The 17,538-nt window shown below is 34.9% G+C and overlaps 1 protein-coding gene and 1 long non-coding RNA gene across 2 annotated transcripts; one reads left to right on the top strand and one right to left on the bottom strand.

Annotated features, from left to right (window-relative positions):
* Window positions 1-2,663: 2,663 nt before the first annotated feature.
* LOC126689553 (armadillo repeat-containing protein LFR) lies at window positions 2,664-7,093 on the bottom strand. Its single transcript, XM_050384796.1, has 8 exons — window positions 6,809-7,093; window positions 4,761-4,930; window positions 4,538-4,680; window positions 4,179-4,435; window positions 3,813-3,918; window positions 3,580-3,718; window positions 3,371-3,498; window positions 2,664-3,203 (listed from the first exon to the last, which is right to left on the bottom strand). Exons 1-8 carry the CDS (start codon window positions 7,005-7,007, stop codon window positions 2,948-2,950), a joined length of 1,398 nt encoding a protein of 465 aa, XP_050240753.1. The 5' UTR covers window positions 7,008-7,093; the 3' UTR covers window positions 2,664-2,947.
* Window positions 7,094-11,641: 4,548 nt separating this feature from the next.
* On the top strand, window positions 11,642-13,898 carry LOC126689552 (uncharacterized). Its single transcript, XR_007644553.1, has 2 exons — window positions 11,642-11,892; window positions 13,604-13,898. It is a non-coding gene; the product is annotated as an uncharacterized LOC126689552 (long non-coding RNA).
* The last annotated feature ends 3,640 nt before the right edge of the window (window positions 13,899-17,538 follow it).

Below are 17,538 nucleotides of genomic sequence, written 5' to 3'. Positions count from 1 at the left end.
TTGAGGTCATGTACAGAGTACCAGTCTTCTTTCCACGAGCCAATACCCTAACTCCCTTTGTAACCTTCCAAGTACCACCAACAAATAGTATTGCATGTCCTTCATCATCAAGTTGTCCAACAGAAATTAGATTCCTCCTTAGGTCAGGAATATGTCGAACCTTTTCCATTATCCAAACAGATCCATTGGGCAACAATATCTGGACGTCTCCCATACCAACAACATCCAAGGCTGAACCATTAGCCAAATACACCTTACCAAAATCACCTGCAACATAATTCTGTATGATTTCTCGGTGTGGAGTGGTATGAAACGAAACTCTTGAATCCAAAACCCAATCATCAAGTGGACTGTCTACTGCAAGAAGTAATGCATCCTGTACCTCTTCTGTTACAGTATTAGCAGAATCATATCAATTCTTCTTCTTAGGACTTTTGCATTGATTCCTAAAGTGACCTATTTTCCCACAGTTCCAACATTGTACTTGTTGGCCTGATCTAGATTTACTTCTGTTCTGATTAGAATTTTTGGATTTTGATCTGCCCCGGTTTGAATTTCTGTCATTACCTCTACCTCTTGTCTCAAGGTTTAGGGCAAAACCAGATCCTGAGGTTTCGCCTGCATCTCTTCGGCGAATCTCCTCAACCAGAATTAAATCTCGTATATCATTGTACTTGAGCTTTTCTTTTCCTGTAGAATTGCTTACTGCCATCCTCATTGCCTCCCAACTGTTTGGCAAAGAAGCCAAAACGATCAGTGCACGGATCTCATCATCAAAATCAATTTCTACAGACGACAATTGATTTGTGATAGTGTTAAATTCATTCAGATGTTGTGCTACTGATGCATTCTCTGCCATCTTCAAATTGAATAGTTTCTTCATCAAGTGCACCTTATTGTTTGCTGATGGCTTTTCATACATACCAGACAAAGCCTTCATCAGATCTGCTGTGGTCTTCTCCTTTATAACATTGTGTGCAACAGACTTAGGCAGAGTTAACCTAATAACTCCCAAAACCTGTCTGTCAAGAAGAGCCCATTCCTCAGCCTTCATAGCCTCAGGTTTTTCCCCTAGAAGCGGTAGATGCAACTTCCTCCCATAAAGGTAATCCTCGATTTGCATCCTCCAAAATCCAAAGTCTGTGCCATCGAACTTTTCTATTCCAGACGCCTTTCCTGCTTCCTCTGCCATTGCTCCCACTCAAACCTAACCCTAGGTTCTGATACTAGTTGTAGGGAATTTAACCAAAATTCCCAACTTGTGAGAAACAAAACAAATAGAGAAAACACACGGCAAAGAAAATAATCACACGCATAAGACAAAATTTACGTGGTTCGGCAATTTGCCTACGTCCATGGAGTTGCAGGGATTTTACTATTATCAGGGAAAATACAATAGTGCACAAGAACACTCTCAAGAAACCCAATTCCCAATTACACCCTAGCACTCTCTTACAAAAAAAATAAGAATAGAAGTGGCTGCCTCTCTTTTCTCTATTTTTCTCTCATGCGGCTGCTCACTAAGTTAATTGGAATTTCTCTCAAATCACACGGCTGCACTTAATACAATATATATATATATATATATATATATATTAAAGTCGGCAGAAGAGGTTTCCTATTACAAATAGGATTTGGTCAATAAGGTGACTTAGACTTGACTTGGGCTTGTGGCAATTCAAGCCACACACGGGCCCACTTCAACATAAACTTCCAACCAAATTCCCACCAATTTGGTTCATTCAACCATAGTCCCCACCTGTAGTTTTTTTTTTTTTTGGTTTGGATGGAGTTCCAACAGAAGTAGTTAGAACTTAGAAATGGTGGACAAGAAATAAGCCACACACGAAATACTCATTACTTTCCGAGTTCTGACACCACAAAAAAACAAAACAAAAACAACAGAAGTAGTTAGAACTTAGAAATGGTGGACAAGAAATAAGCCACACACGAAATACTCATTACTTTCCGAGTTCTGACACCACAAAAAAACAAAACAAAAACAAAAGCCTGGATATATGTGTGTACTCGTTTTTTATGAGTAGGTATTTTGTCATACTCATTTTAGTATTGAATCCAACTAATTGTGTGTTGGGGTTTAGGACTTGTGATTTGATATTTTCTGTTTTCGGTTACCAAGTATTGTAGACCCAATAACTTAAAACCATAGAAAAAAAAATCATAAAGTGATTCAACGACATTTTTATCTTCAAGAATCTACAAAACTGCAATCCAAAAAGAGACCAATAACAGCAGAAACCAAGGAAGCACTTTAAATAAATGATATCCATCTCACATTTACATCAAAATTAAAACGAAAAACAAACTACAGATGCATAGCAGGTAGTTTCTGATGCTGAAAAAGATTAGATTTAAACATAACTAAGTTTAACTGTTACAAACTTGATTGTAACCATTAGCTACAACTTAAATTTAAAAATATTTACTATAACTACATATTTTGAAATCTAACCATAAATTTACATGTTCTTTGTGTTCTTAATACACATGTCAAATTTGGTGTCAACTAGATGTTATTTACTCTTCAATTTATAGACTTATTTTTTATACATAATTTTAGACTACAAAAACTTGAAATTCAAATGTTTGATTAATAACGCAACTAATGATTTTTGATCTTCTAAAAATTTTGCAAACATGAATGATATAATAAGAAAATGTAATTCAATAGTGAATTTGTCAAAATTCACATTTAATAAAAATATATTCAGTGGAGTTATAGCCGTTAGCTACAACCAAATTTATAGCCAAACTTTATCCTAACTAAATTCAACAAATAAGATATTGAAGTTTGATCCAAAAAAAAATCTTCTTAATACTCGAGTTGGGATATAAACCACTAGAATTCCACAAATGGATAGCTAAATACAAATCCAATATCCTTGGAAGTTAGGGCCAAATCACCATATGATGTCAGGTTTTCCAGTTACATGCCCCATACACCACGAGCAGCTGCCACTTTGTTGCTTGGTCTAGATGTCAGTTCATACAATATCCTTGCAAACGTATCAGAATATCTGCCATCTGAGAAGAGTATCTCTGCAAAGGCATTCTCGTAAGCTAGCAGCAATGCCCTGTTCTGTGGCTCAGAGACGAGGCTCTCAAGTATCATTGCAGCTTTCCTGCAAATTTCTGGAACAGGATGCGGTACCTTGATCACTTTCAGCAGTCGGTCAATTGCCCTGAATTTTGTTAAATTGTAAATATAAATTAATACGGAATTTTGGCAACAAAAATTTTGTTTTGAAAAAAAAAAAAAAAAAAAAAAAAAAAAAAAAAAAAAAACAAGAAGAAGCCACTAATCTTGAACTATGAAGACTGAAATTTGAAAGAATATAAAGAAAGTCACCATCGCTCATTGGCAAGCTTCAATCGGCAGTCCATATTAACTTCAGCAAGGTTATAGAGTGCACCAACAGCAGCCGCTTGTGCATCAAATGCTGGCAAGCTCAAAAGATCAATTAAACGCTTGTGTATCTGCAGTGTTCATTCAGCCCTCATAGTCTTAGTGCATAAATGATATATGTTCAATCTACTTATATGTGGAACAAAATTAACCTGTGAAACAAAGGGAAGAAGGAAAGGCTCATTATCAGGATTTATTATCAAACGCCCAAGTAATTCAGCAGCCGCACAGTGCCATGATTTGACTGCAGATCCTAGCATCCCCATTATGGCTTGAACTGCACGTTTCTCTCTGTTTAGTGGAAATTATAGATGAAATTATCATCCTGAAGTTAGAAAATCAGTATCAGTAACTAAAGGAAAAAAAAACAGATCAGATTTCTTACGTTATTTTGATGTAAGATGGCTTTGATGAGCTAAATATTCGAAGATCAAGAAATGGAGCCAAATTTACAATTGTCTCAAGAGCATTTGTGACAAGTTCCTCATCCTCTGTTTACAAATGGGGACTTTTAGAGGCAGTATACAACAAAACAAGAAGGCAGAAACATTAAGAGAGTTTTTTTTTTTTTTTACCAAAACATTCCAGGAAATATCTAGAATACTTAAAAGCAATATCATGATATTATACACTTATACTTTTAAGTATAATTTTAAAATCAATTATACTTCTCATCTTAGATGAGATAATATGTACTCATAACTGATGACATAAAAGAAATCTTTAAGCTTTCTACAACAAAATGCCTCACCTTTGACATGATCTTCTATGCACTGGAACACTGTTTCCAAACAATGCCGATGCTGGGCCATAATGACTTCATTGTCTGGCATGAAAGAGAAGTTCCGGATTATATTTGAAGCAGCAACAGCACACTGCTGTTTTTCTGCTCGCCCTTCTTCATCTAGATTAAATAAACCATCTTCATCAAACCACCAATCCGAAGAACGAGATTTGGACATATTTTTCTGCACTACTGCTTCTGTAACAGAAGAACCAGATCCCAGGCTGCCATATGAATACTACCCCATAATTAGGTCCCAATTAGTCAAAGTGAATTTAATGCTCAACATTTGGATAACAGGAATAAATTATATATGTTGAGCCTACCCAGGATACAGGAGAGTGCCATTTGAGCCTAACACCTCATACTCATTCCCAAATCCTGTTACAAGAGAATTTGCCCCTAGTGTTCTGACCCTCGGTGTCCTTATGGGTTCTTTCGAAAGTGCTATATCACGCCAGTCATCAATCTGTCTCAATCTTGAATGCAGTGAGTAATTATACCATAGTGACAAAATTTAAAACAGGATAGATGAATAAAAACGCATACCACTTGGAGAAGAGCATCCAGCAACCCAGGTATTTTTGCAAGAGGGGTTGCATCTTTGCGCATGTCTTCCTTTTCTTTGAAAGAGAGCAATGTGAGAGTATTTAATGCCCAGGTCAGCTCACTCTTTAGTCCACTTTGAATAGCTAGAACTATCCTCTTATTGTTTTGATCTAGAAAGAGTTTAACAGTCAAACAATCTAGGATAGAGAATATTGACAACATATTTTCCCAAACATCTTGGAGGGCCAGTAGTGCATAAGTGGAGTGAATAAAATGAAGAGATGTAGCAGACCACATCAGAAATATCAATCCCAAATTCCCAACTAGTTTAAGAAGCAAAACAGAATTTTTTGCAAAAAATAAGGGGAATGTATCAGTAACAGATGAAGAACACAACACTACTCTAACATCTCAGGAAAAGATTGCAAACAGTTCGTGGAAGCATGAATGGAATGGCAGAAAAAGCTTAGATGGAACTTGTTATAAATGATGTCACAGAATGGACTTTTATTTTTTATTTTTGGATATATAAGTAGCTAATATATTAAAAAACAAACAGCCAATACGCAGCAGATGCCTGCAAAAACAAGAATAACTCAACACAGGCTTAGCTAAGAATACATTCATGAATCCTCTACATAGCACATAACACTGTTCTTTTTTATTTATTTATAAGTACTATGTTTTATTAGATATATAAAAATGCATCAAGTACATAAGGGGTATACTAGATGATCGACAACACTAATGTCAAAAAGTAGAATGATCCGTAAATTCAATAAATTAGAAAAAGGATATGTTTATGTGGCCAGCATCCACAAAAGCTTCAAATCCACAACAGTCCGTTCACATCCCTGGAAAAACACATAACACCCTGTTCTGCAGGGAGTTTTTGAGTACATATACCACTAATTCTAAACCTTACAACATCCCTAATAATCTAGACAATACAGTCCTCTCAGAGAAGCATGCGGCAATGAGGCCCTTTCTCTTCTTCCTTAACACCCCAAATGAAGCCCTTTCTTTTACCTCACAACATAGTCTTGATCACCATGTTTTTCAATAACATATTCAGTAACATTGAAATCCCCAATTATAATCATTGCTTTGTCCCGAACTTGAGACTAGATCAATAACAAAAACTCCTAAAGTTGCATTCTTTAAGTACTTGTATTGCAACCATAAAAGAATTCATAAATAAAACCTCTTTCTTAATATTTTTATCCTAGATCCGACAGTGAAAAGCTAGATTAGATTTCAATATTAAAGAAAGGGTCCAGTTAACAAATGCCCTTAGGGCATTTGCAATTTTAGGAAAGATTTAATATCACTTTTATGAGAAATATAAAAAGCTGTTAAAAAAATCAATTAACTTTTTTTTTTTCTCATAAAAAGTTCCTAAAAATTCTTCCTATACTAATGCCCTTAGGGCAACCATTAACATTTCCCTTAAAGAAATCCGCATGATTTCCACATTCTAGCATACCCAAACTCTACCTCTAGCTTGGTGGTCATGGTTAGAAATAAAACCCAAACTGAAAGCTAGCACCTGTTTTATCCTAACAGCATTCTCCCATAAACTCACCATCCTAACCTCTTTTTGCTTTCTGAGATCATTATGACACCTAATGTTCCAAGCAAATTCTTGAGAATCCACATCTCTTTCACCAACGCGTTCCTGTGAGATTCCCACTTCAAATCAGCCACTAAATCTACAACCTAAAACAGAATGCATTGGCATTCATCTAATCCTACCCTCCTACACTCGTAGTGTATAGCATTTAAGAAACAGTAAATTTTACAAGTTGTAGAGTATAAACAGAGGAGCATCAGCGAATAGCACATTTGAATCTAAAACAGAATGCATTGATTGCATTCGCAAGCACATTGAGTTGTAAATAATTTTTCAGTTCTAAAAAAAGTAAGATTTTTGTTGAAGCATAATTCATGTATTAGGGTATACAAAAAGTAAATCAGTGAAATTTAAGCGAAGAGCGAGCTAGCTAGCTAGCTAGGGTTTTGAAGGAAGAAAAGAAAAAAAGACTGACCGGCGAAGGAGCTGTGGACGTGGAGAGATGGGCCGAGGAGGTTTGACGGAGCCGCCGTGTCGGCAGCTGCGGCTGCGGCTGCTGCAGCTGCAGCGGCGGCTGCGGCGCTGCTGTTGCTACTGCCGAATGGGCGCCCTCTTTTGGGCGTGGGAGCGGAGGCTCCGCCACCAGACTTGCCCTGCTCTGATCTCTTCTGCATCTCTCCCTCTCTTTCTCGCCGTGCTACTCTCTGACTCTGTCAATGTTAAGTGCCTATGGGCTATGGGTACCGGTTTCTTTCGTTTTAGATATCTTTTTTTAATTTTAATGCCAGTCACGTAGCACTAGCAGAAAATAAATAAACTAGCTTCTTCTTTTCTCTTTTTTTTAGTTAATAATTTAAATTTATTATAATTTAGGATTACTATTATTTCTAATCACAAAATACTTAAGAGTGTGATAAAAAAAAAATATTTCATCTACAAATGCATAACACCCCTAGATATTTTGTAATTGAAAAATGTAGTAATTCCAAATTATAATGAATTCAAATTATTAATATTTACAAAAAAAAATAGAAAAGCCTCTATAAGCGTATGCTCGGAGACTAATACTTCACAATTATCATCATTTTTTTGACAATTTTGTTAATGCAGTGATCAATGTTTTGATAATTGAAAGATAATGCTATTATTCAAAATTTCCCATCAAGGAAAAAAAAAAAACCCCTCTGAGCAAATCTCATAAAGTTTCATAAAGTAAAAAATTTTACAAAAGCAATTATGAAAAAGTTGATGAATCGATGTAGATTCTTCTAATTTTTATCATCACACACACTTCGTGCATGTGATGAGACTTTTTTTTTTTTAGGGGTTTAGTATCATAATTTTTCTTTCATATCAATTTGAGGTTTATATATTTGTCCATTAATACCACACATTTGTAAACTACTTATACAGCTAGAAGTGTCATGAGGCTAGCTCCAAAAAATGAAAAAAAAAAAAAAAAAAAAAATCCCATAGAGAAACATATAAATTATAGATTATCTTTCAATATAAACTATAGATTAGCCTCAATAACTTGTATGCATTAATATTGTACTTTCATCAAGACAGAAAACTGCATGATGAAAAAGAAACTAGAATGTACCAATGTAATTGGAAAATTATTACTTGATTGGTTGATAAACTCCATGTTCAGTGCAGATTTATTTTATTGAAGGAAACCAAATAAATCATTCAAAAATTGTCAAAAGCATCCAAAATCTGACTCAACAATTTATTTTGATACAATATCTAAACCGTATAACTTTTTGGATGATATTGAAAAACAACCTAGTTTTGGAAAAATTGAGTTTTTGTTTCTACAAAATGGTCACTCCTAATCGGTTTCGCAAAATAAGCCTGTTGCTAACAACAATGAATCTTTGCAGTTATCAATCGAATACAATTAAATCATTGTAATATTCTCCAAAAATTTCTATCTCCATCAACTCTTTTGGATTTGTAACTAACTTCATTAAATCCTTCAAAGATGAAACCACAAATACCTCCAAAAATGTGTCATTGAACCATCTGAAACCCCTATCAACCATGGCTACACCTTTCCTCTTTCTTGTCAGTATACTCAAAGCAAATTCTCTAGCAATCCAAAGACTTTTTGTATAAGGAGTAAGGACACATTGGACGAAGTTGCTGTTTAAGTTGGACCACATTGGATGAATACAATGCAGCCCAAACCAAACCCCTTGCACTTGCTAGTTTTACTTGCACTTAACTAATCACTGAAATTAAACTAAGGGTCCGTTTGGATATCGCTTATTTTACTGAAAATTGAAAAAACAGTAACAAAATAATTTTTAAATGTATGAATAGTGCCTTGGAATCCATTTTTAATGAAAGTTTTTTTGAAAAAAGAGATTTGTGGGTCCCATGAATAGTGCACGAGACTCACTGGAACTCAGTTAACACTCTTCTAAAAAAAAAGTGAAATGCTAGACGTGGAACGCAGACGCAGTATCCAAATAGGTACTAAAACTCATAAAGCAACTTATGACTGGGAGCGCTATGTCTGACACAACCAAGCAAATTTAAACAATATAGAGATATTTATAAAGGGGGATTAATATACAAGAATAATATAACAATTGTAATGTTTACGAGTGAAATGAAACTCATTATCAACCTCAAAGCCCCATGAAAATTTAGTTCTATATGCTATTAGGGACTATCTTTTCAAGCAGTGATTTAAATGTTGGATCTCTTTCACAGAATGCACTTAAAATTAAATATGTGACTCTAGGCTTACTAAACTTAGGAGGCACTTTCCAAATCCAACTCCCACGATACATTCTAACATATATTTAGATCCAGACAACATAAAGTTATTACCTCTAACATATATTTAGATCCATACAACATGAAATTATTACCTCTAGAGATGATGTTACTCTGTTAGGATGTAGCCTCCGTAATAAATTTTAGCAGCCGGGTTGTCAATATGAAGGGACTTCAAAATGGTGGCCTCATTATTTGTAGATTGCAAACTTTTATCTTGAAAACATAAAACAACGTTTATTATAGAGACTACATACAAAAATAGTTGTTGCTTTGGAGGACGGGGATGGAGGGAGAACATTATAACTGCTTAATGATAATTAGAACTACTTTGGATTTTTTAAGTGATAGTTGATCGTAGTTTATCTTATCCAATCATTAAGGGCCTATTTAGTAAAAATATTTTGTGGGGGGTAAAAGACCAGTAGGCCCATGTCAATGTCTACGTTGGGCCAAGGGCCCACCCCAAGGAAAACCCTTCCTTGGCCATGGGGAGGAAAAACCCCTCCTCGGCGATGTGGAGAATCCTCCTCGGCATGGATGTAGCCGAGGATAAAGGAGACAACCTGCCACTGGTAGTGACACTCTAAATCATTCCACGGAACAAAAAAAGTACTAAAGCAAAAAGGGACAGCGGAGAAAATGGAAATGTCAGAGGGAAAAGCTGCCATGACTGCATTTAGTGCCTTGTGTCTGACATAGCCATGCTTTTCTGCCTTTACAACCACTTCCAACAATTGGAGGGAAAGGCTAATAGGACAAGTGCCTACTCAAGGAACCCTATTCAGAAGAAGAAAAACTACTATAAAAAGGGAGGGGAAGGAGATAAAAGGGCGGGGCGAAGATCCCCCATCACACCAGAGGCACCAAAAAAAGCTCCCCAGATCGTGCCGAGGAGCAATCCCCTCTGGTAAACTCGATCCATGAAGAACACCGTGATTACCGTTGTCCATACACTAAAGCCTAGCTCTTTGGCCCACTCTCTACAAATTCATTGTACCGAGCTCACCGGTCTAAGGTCCCAAGCATCTTGGGCCTGGCCTGAAAAACGTGACCCTACATATTTAAATATAGTTTTTTGTTTTGCAATTCATAAAATAATGGGTCCCACATTTGAATTTATTGTTTGGTTGATATTCTCTAAAAAAAACTTTTAGAAAATTGTATCCTATTTTTCTAGTTCAATACAAGATTTTGAAAGCAGGTAAAAGGATATTTTCCAGATGCAGAAAATGTTTTTAATGGTATATGTAGGGTTAAGGGCCCAAATCATGTATTGGGCCTTGGGCCTTGATCAAGAACGTGAGCAATCCGAGGACAAGTGAATGGTAATGAATGGTTCAAACCCAAGACTCAATGAGCGAAATACGGATAGGAGGATAGTTCGAGGAGAAATATCTCCTCAGATATGATAAATATGTCTCAAATACGTATTCCAACAATCACAATGACCTTCCAAGAAGCTCCAGTGATAAAAATGTGTATCATGAAAGTCCAAGGATGATGGGACCTCAGAAATATCTTAGGGAAAGCTGCTATGACCGCATTGAATGCACTACAGCTACTTTCCTGGCTGCATTTATGTTGAGGAGACCCTTGAACAATGTTGCCTTGGCTACCACAACTCACAGAAAACCAGAGAGGGTGTTTGATGGGACAGATACTCAAGTGAAGGTTCAAATTGATCAACAAGTGTAGGATCAAGATGGTTCACGAGGAGCTATATAATGTAAGAGACCCACTTTCTATAAATTCATTGTACTAGGCTCATTGGGCCAGGATCATACATCTTGGGCTTGGGCTATGAAACGGGTCCTTATAGTATAGTTGCAAATAAATTGAAAACAATGGATCTCACAAATTTGTCCAAATTCTTTTATCTCTTAAATTAAGGAGTTTATCTTTATCACAAAAAAAAAAAAAAAAAAAAAAAAAAAAATCACACTTTAAATTTGAAACTAATCATTATTATATAAAAAAAAGATACATAAGCTCTAATCTCTTATCATTATATAAAAAATAAATAAATAAATAAAGTAATCTACATATTCTACATGTTATTTTTTATAACTTTTTTTTAAAAATATCAAAAATAGAAATGGTTTCCCAAACATTTTATTTTTGTTTTCAGTATTTTGAAAATTATTCTTAAAAGTAGGAACCAAACACATTGTAAGGACCCGTTTCACAGCCCAAGCCCAAGTTGTAGGGTCTTGGCCCAGTGAGCTCAGTACAATGAATTTGTAGAAAGTGGGTCAAAAAACTAAACCTTGGTGAGTTGGACAATGGTTAATACTGAATTAAATGACAATCAAACACCAATAAGAGATCCTGATATCAATAGACTTATAGTTCGTGGAGGTCTCCTTTTTATAAGTTGATCACAATTGGGTACAAATACACTTTAGATTACTACAGTACTTTCTCTGATGAATTTTCTGATCCCTTTCTCATGGAGGGTGTAACATCCTGTCAGTTTTAAAAAAAAAAAAAAATGTAAAGTCAACATTTTTTTGTGGACCACGTGTGCCCCCACCTAACCCCACTACCCATCATTCTCATCCACTCAATTTCACCCACATCTCTTCTCTCTTTTGGCCGGCTCTCTCTTTTCTTTCTTTCATTTTCTCTCTTTTCATTTTACTGAGACACGCACACACTCACCCGCCGGCCTCCACTCCAAACCACACCATCTCACCATTATTTTTCCGGCAAGATCACCAGAAAAATACTTAGGAACTCCAAAGCATCTTTATCATTTTATTTGAGGTAAAAGTTCAAATCTTTTTTTTATGGGTATTATGTTCTTGTTTGAGGTTATTTTACCCAAGCTTTAATAATGTTATTCATGTGATTTAAGAGCTTTGGAAATGATATTCATGTGTTTATATGTATGGGTTTTGGTCTTGGTGGATGTATTTGATGAGTGAGTTCATAATTTTTACAATGATGGCTATCTAAGGCTTGTTATGGTGAAAATTTAGAAGTTTTGAGTTATAACATGTGATAGATGATGAATATAATTTTTTTATTGATTATTTGGAACTAGTTAAAGATTTAAATTGTTGTCTTGGAGAAAATTATGATTTTGGTGTCATGGGTCACTTGATGATGTTATAAAAAAAATCTTGTGGGAAGCACTTGTAAAGTGTGGAGGTTTTGATGTTAGATATGACACCTTGAAAGATTTATGAGTATAAATGGGAGTCCATGCCTTGCAAATTAAAGTGTTTTGAGAAATTTTGGAAGTAGAATACATTACATGTGAGGTTGAATACTAGGCTTGCCTAATTGAGTTCTAACTTGGCAATTCCTAATTTGTAGTTAGATACAATTTCAAGCTTTGTGCTCATTGTGATAGATTTGCTTGACATTGTTTAGGTTCTAGCTAGTCTCCCCTTGGAGTTTGGAGAATTAGGATTTTGCGGTTGCGAGATAAGTAGCTTTTTAATGGATATTTTTGGAAAATAACCATGTCTTATAAATGTTGTTTTTGAGTCAAACACATTTTGGAAAATGATATATATGGATATATGCTTTCTTAAAAGTATTGTGTTGTGACCCTTACTATAAATGAAAAATGCATCATATTTGGTATTGCATTTGGGGAAATGCATGAATTGTTGATATGGAAAAATGAGCATCTTTTATTTAATCTTTGATAAGAAAATCATTGATTTTATGGTGTATTGAAAAATTTAAAGATGCTTATCTTGTCTTGTATTATTTGAGAAATTGTTAGAAAATCTTTTGACAAGAATGAAGTTTGAAAACCTTACAAACTTTGTAGAAGTTAGATTATTTAAGGTTTTCTGAAACTACTTGGATATGAACTATGTGTTTCAAAGTAAGGTAACTTATGAGTTTATGTGATTTTAGCCCTATGCCATGTGTGATTTCCCGGTGATCACCCGATTTGGTTTTCGTAGTCTTTGTGACAATGGAATCAAATTTAAATCAGTGCCCTTTCACTTTAGATGACTCGTTCTTCCCTACTGTCCATGGGGGGAAGAGGTTCCTTAATTGTGTGTGGGTGAGGCTACTGTCCATGGGGCCAAGAGACCACATGCAAGAGAGGTCCTATTTGACGTGCTCTCTCTGTTACCCATGGGGAGAGAGAAAAACCTTGAGGGTATGGGTAAGGCTGCTGTCCATGGGGCCAAGAGTCTACATACCAGAGAGGATAATATCATGCCAATTGTGAATGGGTGGATCCCCTGACCGGTTTATGTGGTAGTGTGGTAGATTTGTGATAATTTATCTTATGTTAGATATTATGGTTTTAGAAATTATATTGTTGATGCTCACAAATTATAGTATATAGTTTCAAGGTATTTACTTTGAGAAACTTTGTGCTTCATTATGTAATCATTCTTGTAATATTATTATTATTGGAGATGAAACTTGCATTTCCCCCACCCCCATTAATGTGCTACATATTGGGCTCTGTCTCACTCCATTATTTTTATAAACTTTTCAGAGGAGGCAACAATCTTTTAAGACAGCTTTTTGGTGGCTAATAGTAGTTAGACTAACTACTGATGGAGGCTAAATTTTTGTAATGAATATATTAGATGGTGTACATCTTAGACTACGCTTGACTCATTTTTTTATATATTATAGTGGTTATAACTGTATTTCCACTGATGGGACAAGCTGTTGTTATGTAATTGTTTTATTCAGACCTCTATTCTTTTGTGGCCAATGGTCCTTGTAATTAATGTTTAGAGTTCTGACTTACTCTGAGAGTATATTCTATGGGGTTATTATGATAATTCTTGTTGTTGGCACTTGATAGGAATTATGTGGATTGAATTGTCAAAAAGGAAAAATTTACAGGTACTTGAGACGTCTCTCTCATGCTTTGGACCCTTTGGGGTTTGGGGCATGACAGAGGGTCTCTCACATTATATAACTCCCCTTAGACCATCTTAATCCAACACTTGTTGATCATTTGAGTCCTTACTTGAGTACCTATCCCATTTGACACCCTCTTTGACTTTTTGTGAGTTGTGATGGCCAAGGTAGTACTGTTTAGAGGTTTTCTCCACATAAATGGGCTAGAAAAGTAGCTGCAGTGCATTTAATACGGTGGTAACAGCTTTCCCTTAGATATTTTTGGGTTTCCTTCTTTCTTGTATGTTCATGAGGCACGTCCCTATCATTAGAGCTTCTTGGAGGGTCATTCTAATTGCTGGAATACGTACTTAAGCTGCATTCACCATATTTGAGGAAGAGTTCTTCCTCAGACCACCTTCTATTTATTCCTTACTCATGAGACTTTAAATTGAAATTCCTAGTAACTATTTGTCCCTTCTCGGACCATTCAACGTCCTCGGACCAAGCCCAAGGCCCAATATATGATTTTGAGCCCTTATCCCTACACACATATAAAGTAAAAATTATTATCTTAAAACTAGTTTTAATTTCAATTTTTAAAAAATTGATTTCATACTATTTTGAAAACAAAAACAAAAATTCTCCTATTAAACAGGCCCTAACTTTTTTTTGTATATTATGGCTTTATGCAAGAAAATAACCAGGAATTCAAGAAATAATTCTTGATAAGTACCTTCAGTTTAGGTTGTTTCGTGTTAGTATTGAGATAAACTTAATATTAACATGCCGGTCATGCTCTAAACTCTGAAGTACAGGTTTGGGTCGTGACAAAAACAGTGAGCAATATCTAAACATGGGGTGCTACAACTTGCCAAGAAAAAAAGTTGCCAAAGCGACTTTCACATCATCAGCCAAACATTTAGATATACATAAAAAAAATGGTTCACATTCCTCTTAGAAACACTGCAAGTGAAGAACTTACATATCCAGATGTGGTAAAGCTTAAGTTCTTCTTTATATTCGAGTGGTCCACTCTTTCTGCAATACTTATCAACCATTTGACCATGCAGTAATTTCAAACAAGATTGATAAAGTAACAATATGTCACTTAAACTTCTTTCGCTGTGCCCATAGCTAAAAATGGAGTGAGATTTTTATTTAACCCCAATATTTTAACCAATTTGACCATAACGCTTCCGAGAAGTAAGAAATTGATGAGTGTGTTAAAAATGAATGAACAAGGGGTATGAGTGGCCTAAAAATTCATGTTTTGAAATTAAAATCTCTATATTTTACAATGCTTCTATTTAAATAAATAAAAACGTAAAAAAAAAAAAAAAAAAAAAAAAAAAAAAAAAAAACTACTTATTTTTAAGTTTATGTTTATTTGTCGATTATCCCAAAAAAAAAAAAAAGTTATAAGGAACTCGAGTTTACCAAGCTCGAGTTCCATAAGAACATAAAACAAGACTACTTATTTTTAAGTTTATGTTTATTTGTTGATCATAAAAAATAAAAATAAATAAATAAATATTATAAGGAACTTGAGTTTACCATGCTCGATTTCCCTAAAAACATAACAAAACTACTTATTTTTAAGTTTATGTTTATTTGTCGATTATCCCAAAAAAAAAAAAGTTATAAGGAACTTGAGTTTACCAAGCTCGAGTACTGTAGAAAAAAAATAACCACCATTTTATTTACAAAGAACTCGAGCATGGTACTCGAGTTGACCAAGATCGAGTACTACATTATTTTTTTTAATTGCACAAATTCCTGGTTAGCAACGCCGCGGTGGAATGAAATTAGGAACTCGAGTTTAGTAAACTCGAGTACCATTTAGAACTCGAGTTTAGTGAGCTCGAGTACATAAAAAGTGGTAGATTCCCATTTAGTTCTGAAACAATGCTTTTTTGCTACAAATTTTACAAAATGGTGGTATTTGGCCATTTTCACCGGATAAACACTAACTCAGTATTTCCAAGTTCTACACAGGGGTATACAGTTGCTGATTTAGCGTTTTTCAACAAACACAAAATTCCTTCCACCATAAATCACAAAAATAAATTAAAATGTATGAAATTTGCTTTAAGATTGTTGGATATATTTCAACAATTTACTTTTGTGATAAAGCAAAAGGAGCAACACACATATCTAAATATAAGCAATAACACAAATAGATATGATTGACAAGAGCAATAAACAAATATTGAATATATTTATGAAGAAATCTGCAAATAATTAAAAACTCACAGAAATGCATGAAGGATGAATGAATCAAATCAAGTCTTGTGTTTGACACAATCTCTTTAAAGCAGATTTCGCCTCTCACACAATCATTGTGGTGCTTTGAGACTCATGGATGTTTGCCTCCTAAGATAAAATGATCTACAACACGAAAACGAAGCACACAAGTTTGTGCTCTACGAACTACTCAATGTCTCTTTCTCTCTCTTTGACACAAAATGAATGCACAAAAATATTCTCATTGTGAGAGTTTTTCTTCAAAAGTTGTTTTTATGAATGAGGGACAATGAAAAATTATACGTTACTGAATAGACACTCTGTTTCAGTGATAACTACTGTGCACAGATTAACTGACTCAAAAATTAAAATAATAAAATATTATTATTTGGACAAGTAGGCCCAGTCCACATATGCCAAAAGTTCAACCCAATGTCCAACTCATGAACTATAAACTCATATATTATCTTTTTCCTTTCCAATGTGGGACTCATGATTTTTCCCACTTTTAATAACATCTTTAAGTGAACATAGAAAATATCAATTTCTTATTCATTTTATGCTATTTTTTCAACAAATTGTTATTTACCGGTATCACTTTTTTACCGGTATCACTTGGAACATCACTCAAACCAAAAAGCTTAAGCCATTAGGTTTCAGCACAATAATTTTATGTGAACCACTCACTTACTTAAATTGTTTCTACTCAATGTTGGATTTTATCACACATGCAGGTGCTTACTTATCTGAATATTAACTTTGCAAATAATATATGTACGTTCTTTTATGCCTCTAGTGCTCGTATTTACCCTGAATTTAAGCAGTTAGAAACTAATGTGAGCTTGAAGGAGTCTGATGCTTTGCCTGCAGAGGTTTTTTTCCTTACTATTTAGAGCTTTTGCATCTACTTATAAATTGAGTTTTTGAAATTGATGGGTCTCTATCTCAAATGGCACCTCCTCCCCTTGTGAAAACAAGGTGCAAGGTGAGGGTGCAGGTTCATGACTTACAGGATGCTAGTGTAACTTACCAATAAGAAAAAAAAAAATTTGATGGACTCTTTGTTACTTGTATAATATCCTCAAGATGCATATGGCTTGGAGAATTTCATGACTGAGGAACTATGCAAGCACTACACTAAGGACTTTGGGATTCTGCGGTTCGATAACATGTATGGACCCTTTGGAACCTGAAAGGGTCAACTCCTGCTTATAATTTCTTATGACTGGATAAATTTCTATTTTTAACCCCTTTATGGGTGTTTTTTTTTTTTTTTTTTTGGTTAATGCATAGTGCTTGTCTTGTCTTTTGTTTATGTCAGGCGGGAGAGAG

Source organism: Quercus robur, chromosome 6 (assembly GCF_932294415.1).
Source record: "Quercus robur chromosome 6, dhQueRobu3.1, whole genome shotgun sequence".
Classification (NCBI taxonomy): domain Eukaryota; kingdom Viridiplantae; phylum Streptophyta; class Magnoliopsida; order Fagales; family Fagaceae; genus Quercus; species Quercus robur.
The sequence above is the reverse complement of the archived record's forward strand: the minus strand, read 5'-3'. Positions and strand labels throughout refer to the sequence as shown.

Bases quoted from the DNA above. Each gene is read 5' to 3' on its own strand.
- LOC126689553 (XM_050384796.1), bottom strand. From the start codon at position 7,007: ATGCAGAAGAGATCAGAGCAGGGCAAGTCTGGTGGCGGAGCCTCCGCT. The intron at 4,681-4,760 runs GTATGCGTTTTT...AGATTGAGACAG, and splicing joins TGGATGCTCTTCTCCAAGTG to ATTGATGACTGGCGTGATAT. The intron at 3,499-3,579 runs GTTAATTTTGTT...TGAACACTGCAG, and splicing joins TTCTTCCCTTTGTTTCACAG to ATACACAAGCGTTTAATTGA.